General features: G+C 41.6%; 1 protein-coding gene across 5 annotated transcripts in view; it reads right to left on the reverse strand.

Moving 5' to 3' along the window:
• Positions 1–11043, reverse strand: part of PHC1 (polyhomeotic homolog 1) — a 20169-nt gene extending 9126 nt beyond the window's left edge. The window contains exons 1-7 of one of the 5 annotated variants that reach the window (XM_006763962.2): positions 10650–11042; positions 9854–9880; positions 9474–9584; positions 8597–8677; positions 7930–8079; positions 7186–7317; positions 895–1390 (exon numbers count right to left, since the gene is read on the reverse strand). In XM_006763962.2, coding sequence (XP_006764025.1) covers positions 895–1390; positions 7186–7317; positions 7930–8079; positions 8597–8677; positions 9474–9584; positions 9854–9880; positions 10650–10763 — 1111 coding nt within the window. In that variant the 5' untranslated portion in view covers positions 10764–11042. Of the gene's footprint in view, positions 1–894; positions 1391–7185; positions 7342–7929; positions 8080–8596; positions 8678–9473; positions 9585–9853; positions 9881–10649 lie in introns of all 5 variants that reach the window. The other 4 variants (XM_006763961.2, XM_006763963.2, XM_006763964.2 and 1 more) reach the window with 4 other exon arrangements.
• Between the last annotated feature and the right edge of the window lie 1263 nt (positions 11044–12306).

Raw genomic sequence — 12306 nt, forward strand, 5'->3', positions numbered from 1 at the left:
TTGTTTTGTTTGTTTGTTTTTATTGCTAATTTTTATCCATTTGAGTGGATTTCACATCCTTTTTGGGTTTTAGGGGTCTGACCCATGACCGGCCTTTCGTAAAGAGGGTTATGGATAATTTCAGATTATCACACACTCCCCCCACGCTTCATGTCTTCAAAGAAATGAAAGCATCGTTTTCTCTACTGCCCTTCAGAAAAAGTTCTGGTTTTATGTGTGTGTATGTGTGTGTTTTTAATAAATATGTGTTTGCTGATTTCAGAGAGGAAGAGAAAAGGAGAGAGATCGAAACATCAATGATGAGAGAGAACCATGGATCGGCTACCTCCTACACTGGGGATCCAGCCCACCACCTGAGCATGTGCCTTGACTGGGAATGGAACTGTGACCTCCTGGTTCATAGGTCAATGCTCAAACACTGAGCCACACCAGCCAGGCACAAGTTGACTATATTAAACCAGGGCTCTATTTGCTAGTCCTAAGTGCCCTAGGACACTTATGTCACCTTTGCTCTACATTGGGCCACCTAACCAACATCAAACACCGATGAGGAGAGTATTCATCCTTTATGCTACATTCTAAGCTCCATGAAGACAGGGGGCCCATTTTTCAAAGATGTAACTCTAGCCCTCCTAGAACATAGTACGCAATTGAATAAGAACTGGGTAAATGAATAGGTAGAGTAAGTAAACTAAAGAACTCAGGGTCTAAGGCAACTTGTAAAATGACTGCTGCCTGGTGGAAACAGAAAACATCTGTTACCTGTCCTCCTGCCTCCTTGAACTAATATGATCAAGGGTGATGTGACAAGAAGCAAGAAAAAGGCAAAGAAAGAAATGTATTCTGAGCTTTCAAACGGTTCTGAGAATAATAACATGAGAAGTGACCGTTTACCTGAGCTAATAAGGGTCTGGCTGGGAGCAGGTGTAGCTGTCCGTGTCAGGTTCATGCCCACGTTCTGCTGACCAGTCCCATCAGCCTCTGCCTTCTTAGCTGCCGCACTTTCTGCCTCTGTCTGGCTGCCCTGACTCACAGTCACTGTTTGGGCTGCAGGCAAGGGCTGCACCACTCCTGTGCCCTTCCTGGGACAGCTCCCACCACCCCCCATTCCTGAGGTAGGCAACTGACCCAAGCCTCCAGGTGCCTGGCCACTTCCACCTGGACCCATGGACCCTGGGATGCTATTTCCACTGCTTCCACCAGCTTGACTAAGGTTGAGGGACTGGCCTGAGGCCCCAGGGGAAGCCTGAGCCACAGCTAGGGCCTGGCTGGAACCCTGGGAGAGGCTAGAGACAGGGGATGCTCCAGGAGGAATGGCCTTCTGAGTAGAGCCTTGCATTTGAGGGCCTTGGGCTGAGGCCTGTTGGTTCCTCACTGCCAAGTTCTGCACCTGAAAGATAAGAAGAACAAGACTGAGAAAAGGTGAACAAGAGGCACTAGGGTCAAAGATTTCAGTGACAGATTCAGAAGCAGCAAGGATCGCAGCAGATATTCCACAGCCCACCTCAACTTGTATGCTCAATTTCCCAATTATATACATTAAAGGCCTTCCAGACACCCAGGGAAAAACTCTTATATCAAATTGTATTTCCAGTCTCCTTTATTCAGTATCAAATGTATCACCAAGTACAGTCATTTATTCCATCAAAGTGTCTCAGATTTTCCCTTTTCTTTCCATTCATTTATTCATTCATTTAATATCCACCAAATACATACTATGCTTCAGGTATTACACTGGGTACTGGGAATGCAGAGATGAAAGACACAATCCCTGCTATTAATGAGTACTTTCTACTAGAAAAGAAAGACAAGAAAATCACCAATAACAATATGGCACTATGCACAGGTATGCACACAGTGTGTGGGAGCCCAGAATGGGAAGACTAACTCAGAATACAAAGATTAGGGAGGGCTTCCTAACACAGGTGATGCTTGACTTGAGGCCCAATTGGTAATAGTGAAGGTGAGGGTTTGAAGATATAGGTAACATTTGCAAGACCATTGAGCCAAGAAAAAAAATAGTATTTTTGGAAATTATAAATATTTCCTTTATGTTTGGAGTGAGTTAGAGGGAGTAGCAAGAAATGAAACCAGGAAAGTAGGCTGAGGGTAGTGGGGTAGAAAGGTGCCGGATCATGAAGGGCTTGGTGTGTTAAAATAGAGTCTGAACTTCAGTTTGGAAACAGAACGTGTACTTATCGTCTTCATTGTTGTATTCCCAGCACCTAGCACAGTTCCTGACACATAGTAAGTACTCCAAAATATGAATAGAGAGAGAAGGAATGAGTACCTAATTGATGACAGGAAGCTATTGGAGAATATTAATCAGAATAAACATGATGAAATCTACAGTTGAAACCATTCTTTTAAACATTGCTGATGGAAATGTAAATGAAATCAGTACAACAACTTTGGAAAACAGTTTGGCATCATATCTTAAAATGAATATTCACACACCCTACACCCCAGGAATTCCTAAAGAGAAACCCTTGCTGTGTACAACTGGAGGCATGTATAAAAATGTTCACAACAGCACTATTCATAGTAGTAAGTGCCTAGAACAACCCACATGGCCATTATCAGAAGAGAAAATAAATGAACTATAATATATTCACACAATGGATTATTATATAGAAATCAAAATTAATAAAGTACAATGACATACAACAATATGGATGGATCATGACAATAAGCTATTAAGAAAACATTCTCAAAGACTGCATACAGCACTTTATGGATTGAGAAGAGCACAAATACCTTTAAAATAAAATATGTATTTTTTATATATTCTGTTTTTTATTTTTATATACAGGGGTCAGCAAAAGTAGGTTTACAGTTATGAGTATAGAAAAGTTTATTCTTGTATTACTCATTTATTTGTTATATTATTTATTGTTATTATTGACCTACTTTTGCCCACCCCTGATTGTGTGTGTGTGTGAGTGTGTGTGTGTGTGTGTGTGAAAAGCCTAAAAATATTGGCCATGTGTTCATCAATGTTGAAGCTAGATGGTAAATACGTAGAAATTCATATTTTTTATATGTTTAAAATTTTCCGTTATAAAAATGTCTTTATTATATGTAAATACAATAAAACCATATAAAAAGAGACACAATGGAAGGATGATTTTACTAGTAGGAATCAGAATGTCCTCACCCTGGGTAGAGGCAGGCAGTAGATGAAACTGGGATTGCTTATTGTATTTTAAAACTTACTGAGTAAATAAATAAAAGTGCACCTTGAATGGACCATTAATGAGAGAATGTCATGATCCAAGGATTATGATTGATCAAATTCTGCATATCAGAGGTACAATTTAAAATGCTAGTAACAACATATATTTTCTAAGAAAACTTGTTCTGACAGTAATGTGGAAGAGGATTAGAAGTAGAGAAAGGCTGAAGTCAAGAAGCCAATTAGAAAACTAGTACAGTAATTCAGGTGAAAAATGAAAAGAACCTGGATTCAGGCAACAGGAGCAAAGAAGAAGAGATGATAGCTTTAGAGAATGGTTTACAAGAATCGTCAGGATTGGGTGCTGGGGCACTTATTATCTGGCAATTAGACAGGTTTTTTTTAGTCAGCTTCCTTTCCATAATGGCTACTTAAAACATTGCTACTTTCCCTATACATGAGAACCACTTCCTCTTTCCCCTCTCACCCACCCCTGTGGAAACAATAAAACCATTATATGAGCATGATGCTTCATCAATTCCACCACCAAATCTATACGCTCAGCTGCATAAACACCCATCACTTACTTCTCCCTTCTCTCCTCCTATCCTTCCTACTTTTCAAGAAGCTTATATAATCAATTCTCTCCTGTCTCTTCAATTTCTCCTCTATTGGCTCCCTTCCATCAGCATCCTGGAACCTCACTTCCCCGCCCCCAGTTTCATCCTCTTTCCTGTTACTGCTAAACTCTTTCTTTCTTTAAAAATATTTTTTATTGATTTCAGAAAGGAAGAGAGAGGGAGAGAGAGAGAAATACCAATGATGAGAATCATCAATCGGCTGCCTCCTGCATGCCCCACACTGGGGATTGACCCCACAACCCAGGCTTGTGCCCTGATCAGGAATTGAACCATGACCTCCTGGTTTCTAGGTCGATGCTCAACCACTGAGCCACACCAGCCGGGCTACTGCTAAACTCTTAACTATTTACATTCACTGCAACTATTCCCACTATCCAGTCATTTGCCTCACGCCATGACTCCACTGAAATAGCTCATCCATGTCGGTGACTCCATCTTTCTTGCTACCTCTACTGCACTTGATGAAGGACTCTTGCCACTCTTGTTCCATTTTGATCCTTTGTCTTCATGACACACAATCCAGATTTTCTTGTCTCTCTGTCAGTCATTCTTCCCTACTCCCCTTTGCCAGCCATCACCCTTTACTCAACCTCGAACTGCTCTCTTTTCTAAGGGCTCATCCTAACCCTCAGGGCTCCATCTGAAGGCTTTTCTCTTCTCAATCCATACCATATTCCTAAGAAATTTCAAACACTCCCTTGATTTCAATTATCATCTATATGCCTACTACTCTTGAATGTTTACCTCCAACTCAGAGCTCAGGCACCACATAAAAAACGGCTGATCCAGTATCTTCTTTTGGGTAGCAAGCACTTCTAAGCCAGCATTTCCAAAAATGAACTTCACCCCAAATCCACTTCTCCAACATTCATCTCATAAATATCACTACCAGCCATCTCTCTGCAGTGCCATAGCTCATCTCAGGCATCTCCATCAACTCTCTATCACTGAATGAGTTCTCCTTTTTTAAAAACCTCTTAAGTTTTTCTCAAATTTATTCATTTCTGTCCATCTCAACAACTACCACCTCTGACAGGTGTTGCTCTCCCCATATTCACTTACGCCATTTCCATTTATCTTCCATAGAGGAGCCAACAGTCTTGAAAATGTAAAAAATCAAAAATCGAATCTCTCGTGTCACTTCCATGTTTAAAATCCTTCCAACGCTTCCCACTGCCTTTCAGATAAAGCTCCAAATTCTAAACATGGCGCCCAAGGTCCTGCAAGATGAGGTTTCTCCAACCATCTCCAGCATCATCTCCATTCCTCTGTGCCAAACTCCAGGAACACAGGTCTTCTTTCAATTCCTCAAATATATAATACTCCTGCCCTCCTAGGATCTCTGGACATGAGATTCCTCTGCCTTCACCTGACCAACTTCTACAGACCCAATTTAACTGTCACCTTCTCAGGGAGGCCTCCCCAAGGCTCCATTAACTCCCTTTCAGAGCACTCAGTACTTCCTACTGAAGCAATTATCAAACCATCCAGGTGATTATTTATTCAATGTCTGGTGCTTCAGTGACTTGTAATCTCTATCAGTCTAGGGATTATGACTTTCTTGGGCATTCAAGGCTAAGGAATGTCTGATAAATAATAATGATAGTTTGTACTCTTAACACTCATTATGTCCAGACACTGTTCAAACACTTATACCTATCAACTCATTTAGTCCCCACAATACACCCTGAGGTAGATACTTTATAATTTCATAGATGTTTTATATATGAAGAAACTGGCCAAAAGATGTTAGGTCATTTGCCTATGGTTACATAATAAGTCATGAAGCTGGAATCTGAGCCAAACATCAGATTCATATTTTTAACCACTACTCTGTCCCTCCACATGTTGACACTCAACAAGTAGATGGATAAATGAAACCACTGGATAGGGAAGCAGTCTCAACCTCATCCTCTGATCCTACTGCTACTACCAGAGTCTAAAACAAAGGTCTTACCTTCTTACTAAATGACCCCAAACATTTCTTTTTCTTTTTTCAAAATATATTTTTATTGATTTCAGAGAGGAAGGGAGAGGGCGAGAGATAGAACATCAATGATGAGAGAATCATCAATCGGCTGCCTCCTGGACACTCCCTACCGGAGATCAAGCCCAAAACCAGGGCATGGGCCCTTGATCGGAATGGAACCTGGGACCCTTCAGTCCGAAGACCGACGCTCTACCCACTGAGCCAAACCAGCTAGGGAGACCCCAATCATTTCTTAGTAGGTTCCCTAATTTCTCTTTCTTCTCCAGGCATATGTTTCTAGGTGATTCTTTCTAAAGTACTTGCCTTATCCTATTAATCAGCTATTCAACAACCAGCAATGACCCTCTTACCTATGGAGTTACTTGGCTTTCAGACTTCTCCCTTAACATGACCTTTTCTACAATCAAGCATGTTGTCTCCTCTTAATCCACTCACCCCAACTCATAGTCACGTATGTGAAATTATACCTTTACACATTACTGTTCTGTCTCCAGAACAGTTTCCTTTTACTCCAAAATCAAATCATACCCATCCTCTAAAAATTTGCTCAAGTATCCCAAGAGTCACTGAGAAGTAATGCAGCCACTCTTCTCTACTTGTGTCACTCAAAGTTAGAGCAATTTACTTTTGTACTTCTTGGTTCTCCAAGCTCTTTATAAAGACTTGACACATACTTATTTTCAGCCCTCCTAAGTTTCTAGTATACATCTGAGCACAGCAATAGAAAACTCAATATTTACTTGCTAACTGATAAACTAAAATAAAAATAAGTATTATGAGAGCCCAGTTTATATCCCGTTCCTAAGAAGATAAAAATTCGGCTCAAAATATGTATACAACACTAACACTTTATATATATATTTGGGGGCTGGGAGATAAGGTATAGTGAGAAGCAATGGTGAGAAAGATTTCACTGGGACTACACTGTGAGCAGAAGCAGAGAGAGCTACAGGAACTCATAAAGAGAAGGAATCAAATATTCTGCCAGCAACTCAGCCATGTCAGCTTAACAGAATTCCCTCAACCATCCCTCATCTTCCAGAGACAGTACTGCAAGAAGAGAGAATTAAAGACTTCCTGAATAATCTGAGCCATCGAGGGCTAAAAAAAAAAAAAAAAAAAAATGTTAAGGAAATCTGCCCTATCTTAAAAATAAGACTTCCCAGATCCAGAGGGCTATTTTCAGTCAAATCTATTTTCCTTCCTAATTCAAATAACTCAAAAGTTGTAAGGGATTCAAGTTCTATAGAAATTAAAGGCAAAAAAGCAAAAAAAAAGAATCCTGAAAAGTGGTAACGAGGCAGAAGGGTGGGCCTTAGTCTGTGGTTGTTCCCTTCATCCTCCCCAGTGCCCGTCCACAGGTCAATGCTGCCACTGACCTGATCTGCATCTGCATGAACTCCCGGAGACTGAGCAGATGGCACCTCCTGCTGGACTGCAGCCACTGCCCCGTTAGGCATCAGGATGAGCTGGGAGGCTAGAGGCACATTCCGGCCCAGGGTCCGGTTTACCTGCAATAGGTTTCCCAGCTGTGGCTGGCAAGGAGAGGAGGAAGAGCAGAGGAAAGAGAACAAGAGGAAAAGAAGAAAGACAGAAGAAACGGAAGGGAAGGACCACAAGACAAAATAAACAGAAGATACGAAACAGCGAAGTCCTGCCCCTTTCCATACCAACCCAGGAGACCCTTATTCTCCATACGTGAGGAATCATCCAGAAGAAAACCTGGAATGTGTACAAAACTACAGGTTGATAACAAAGAGTCAAACATGAAAGAAGTTGAGACAATGAGAATTTCAGAACAAGTCTTTATGTACAGTAAGTAGATAGGCTAAGAGAACACTTAGGATTTGTGTACTTGAGCCACAGGTTTAAAGACCAGAGTATCTGATGCTAATGTGGTCAAATGTTAAGGTGAGCATCTTCTAACTTGGGATCTCAATGTCATCTGCAGGCTACCTGTGAATACTGAGCAATGCTTCTGAAGGTAAGTAAGTGAGAAGTAGATCAGCTTATCTTAAAACAGCCGGGTAACTATGGTTAAATAAAATAACTTTTGCTCAAGTCCTCACCAGGGACAGAACCATTATGTCCCTGGGACACTGGCAGTTGTGTCTGTGGCTTACCCGTAGATACATCTGAGCCTGGGACTGGTTGAGGGGTGGGGAGGTGGTGTTCCCCAGTAGCACAGATTGGGTCAAAGTGGTAGCACTGGGAGAGCTCACACTCTGGGATCGGCTGATGAGCTGGGCGGCCGACGTGGTGGCCAGATTGATCTGTGCGGTACAGAAAGGAACCAGGACTGAGGATTTAGGAGACATAAAAGGAAATGTAAATGACTGATAAATTCAGAGTGACCCGGTCAAGAACAGAATATCTCACTTTCATAGAGTCCGGGGAAATGAATACCCTCCTATCCACAACTGTCATCCTGGCTACTCCAGGGTATTACCAAAGTAAACAAACTGGGCCTAACCACTAGGGTTACAGTTGAGAAGGCAAAGGAACGAAACGGAACGAATTTTACTTGTCGTTGAAGGGTCCAGAGATTAGTCCCTTCCCTTTACTATGTCTGCTTCTTCCCCAGGATTTTCTTTCTCCTTTCTTAGACCTCCTCATTATGACTCATGCAGATCCAAGTTGGTCACTTTGCCTTTTACAAACATTCTCTACATAAGGGCAGTAAATACCACCGATGGCTCAATAAACACTCCCAGATCAGCTGCACAAAGTTTAACCCAGAGACAAAGATCCAAAGAGAGAAGCCGCTCAGAGGGCAGAAGCAGCACTCACTGAGGCCTGGGTGGTGGCAGCCTGCTGCTGCGCGGTGCTGGTGTTTGGGGAGCTGGCTTGCCGACTGGCAGCAATGGTGGCCTGTCAGAGATGAAAGAAAATAAGAAAGAGCAGAGAAAACAAAGGAAAAGGCTGTGAATCTTCCAGTAATAAATCAGAACAGACATTCCCAATAAGAACTGAGAGACTATTGTGGAGCAAGGACAAGTATATTCACTATGCCCATAACCCTCACATTTCCACATGTGGTAACCCAACAACTCCCACATAACCCTCCTGGGACAGCCAGGCAAGCTGTCCTCCTCCCACTTTCTTTTAGGTGGAAGAACCTTTGGTCAGGTCCCATCGCGAGTCACTGGTAAGCCTAACCCAGAGTTGTCCGATACAAATATAATGCGAGCCACATATGTAATTTTCTTGTACGCACATTTTTTAAAAGAAAAAAGAAACAGGAAGTACGCTTTAATTTTTTATTGAATTTATTGGGGTGGCACTAGTTAATAACATTATATAGCTTTTATGGGTACAATTCTACAATACCTCATCTGTATATTGTATTGTGTGTTCACCATTCCAAGTTAAGTCTCCTTTTATCACCATTTATCCCCCCAATAACCTCTTCTACTCCCCCCCCCAACTCCCTGTCCCGCTGGTAATCATCATATTGTTGTCTGTGTACCATCCTACTCCTGAAAGGGAGTTTCTCCACAGTTCTTACTGTAACTCCAGAAGGTTCAGATCCATTCATCCTCCTACAGGAGGAACGTAGGAGGAGGAGACTGTTTCCAGCTTGGCTTAGTGGAGGATGTAGTATGTCCCTACCCACCTGTAGCACCATTCCCTTCCCTCTTGGGCCAGCTGGCTGCTGACCTCTCACCTGCTGGACGGCAGCCAGGCTATGCAGCTGGGCATTGCTGAGCTGCTGCTGGAGCATGAACTGGTGGAAATACTGAGCCGCATTGGGCTGACGCTGCAGTGCCTGCAGAGCCTAGGAGGAGAAAGAGAAGATCAGCCCACTCAGACTCACTCCCAACTCCTATTCTACACAAATCGCTGTGATCCTGTGAAAGGGACTCGTGGCAAGTAGAGAAACAAAGGAAGATGGGAGTCTGACTAAATCATCAACTTCTGATTTGTCCAATTTGTTTATATGAGAACCAGTAAGTTCATATAATCCTCAAAAGTGGAGAAGCAATTAATTCTGCTATGCTCTATTCTATTCTTGTATATAAAGAAAAGTAAAGCAGTGTAACTCACATGAACGCTTATTTCCCAAAATGGAATCTGGAAATACATAATACAGCAAGAAAAAGAATTGGGACTAGACAGGATAAAAATCAATGAGATGTCAATTAATGTAAAGAGAAGAAAATAAAAGACCATATTCTAGGGGTACAATAGAGGTAATAGAGCCCTAAGGGGTTGAAAATGATGAAAAAATAAGAGTAAGTAGTAGCTTATGAAAGATTCTATCAGGTAAAATTTTCAAACAACTGGCATTTTCAAATAGCTACAGTATAATGCTAATGGGTGTTTATAAACATGATACTGGTAATTCAGTTTTAGTGTTAACTAATATTCTCTAATAATGAGAGCTATTCTTATGATGTGCATAGTTATTCTAGTAACCTAAATATTTAAGTAAAAGGCCCATTCCCAGATTTTTAAAAACATGGGATTTACTATTTGTCTAAAAACATAACTTTAGTCTAAAGAGTTTTACACCCCATTACTCAGAATGACTTATACAAACAACTGAAGATTAAAAACCTGCCAATCCATGAAGAGAAATGGTTAGAATCTAGCTCTATGAACTGAATGGTATCAAAACAAAACAAAATAACACCTTAGTTTAAAGACTGAATCTCATTCTGTTTGCTGGCTCAGATTGTTATAAATTCCTAAGATTCTCGGGGCAAGCAGGGACCTTAGTCATCACCTAATCCAACTCCCCCAGTGTCCTGGAAAGCAACTAAGGGTAATTATCCTCCAGCACCCTTGCCTACCCCAAGCCAGTGCTCACAGATCTCAGCCCTTCAGAGTTGAGCCTCACCTGCACTGCTTGCCGTTCATACAGTGACATTTGAGCTATTTGGGGCCGAGAGCTGCCCCCAGAGCTGGAACTCCCATTGGTGGAGTTGGAGTTCTGCTCACTCTCAGTCTCCATGACAGTGGTCCAGGGTCCCCAAGGCTGGTGCTCTGACTCAAGACCTAGATAAAAGGAGCAAAGGATTAATATTTACACCTGATCTCAAACTTTTATTTCATGTTATTCAAAGTAGATATAAGAATCTTCCTCTTCTTCCATAATCCACAATTTCTAGTGTTATAACTACCAAATCTGCAATACACTCTTCCCCCACACACACACCCGCTGTTGAAGTTATGCAGTGTCTCAAAAGAAACCTTTCCATATTCCGTCATAGCTGCCATTAACATAAAACAGCCAGAATGTAAGACAGCACCTCATAATACTAAGGCCACTTTACATTCCTGTAACACTTGGTAATAATTTAAAATCTTCCCCGTTAAAATTTATAGCTATCTCATTTTTATCTGCATCTGCTTAAAACTTATGCTTATCTCATTCCCATCAGCATCATCTTAATAACAGAGAAGCCACTAGGTGCCTCCTCTCACAGGGCCAGGCTCTCTCTTCACATACATTATCTCTCCGAGTGCCGTTAGGTAAACAATCACATCCCCACCTGACAACTGTGGAAATGAGGTTTTCTGAAGTGAAAGAAGTTGCCCTAGTGAGTGTGGAGTCTAGCACATGCTTCTTCTTCAAACCAGAAAAAAGTCTGTGATTAAGGCAGTGTCATTCAGTCTGAGTACTCATTGTCCTCCTTTTATGGAGGGGGCCTAAGATACAGATATGCTAAATACATCATGGAAAGTCATAAAACTAGGCGGTAGGAGAGCTAGGCTACAGCCCAGAGAGCTCAAATGGCCGCCTGGTTCCAGCTCAGGTTACTAATAACACTTGCCCTTCTTATACCTCAGTTTCCCCATCTGCAAAAGGCTTCACAACTCAATGTAACATGTCATTTTAACAAATGACTCCCAGGTGCTGAACATTAAATAGATAGTAATGGAAATCAATAAGAGCCCTGCTCTGTGCATGACAGGGGGCAGTGCCCCAACTCTCCAATAGGCCCTGCTCTGATTGTCTTTGTTCATTCTTATTTTTTCTCTTTTGTTAAACCTGGACACTATATTCTATACTTCTGAGGAACAGGGGCCACTAGAAATATTAGGTCAGCAGAGCACTCTTTGGTTTACAAAGGTAAACATCAAACCAGGATTTGTGCTAAGGGCTATCAACAGTTTTATTACGATGGGTTTATCTTAATGACTGCCTCCATAACAGGCCAACCCGCTTGGCCTACTAAACAGAGTTGGGGACATTTCTTGTTATGTAAACATCAAACCAGGATTTGTGCTAACGGCTGTCAACAGTTTTATTACGATGGGTTATCTTAATGACTGCCTCCAAAACAGGCAAAGTAAAAAAAAATCAACCCGCTTGGCCTACTAAACAGAGTTGGGGACATTTCTTGTTATTCCATTCCCAATATTACCTGATCGCATCAGTATCCCCCAAGAACTATGCATCTCTTCGGTTTCATTTAGGAATAGCAAAGGTCACTGAAAACATGAGTACAACCCAGGACGAATATAGGAGAAATCATATCAGCTTCAACTCT

Source organism: Myotis davidii, unplaced genomic scaffold (assembly GCF_000327345.1).
Source record: "Myotis davidii unplaced genomic scaffold, ASM32734v1 scaffold801, whole genome shotgun sequence".
In the NCBI taxonomy this organism is placed as follows: Eukaryota; Metazoa; Chordata; class Mammalia; order Chiroptera; family Vespertilionidae; genus Myotis; species Myotis davidii.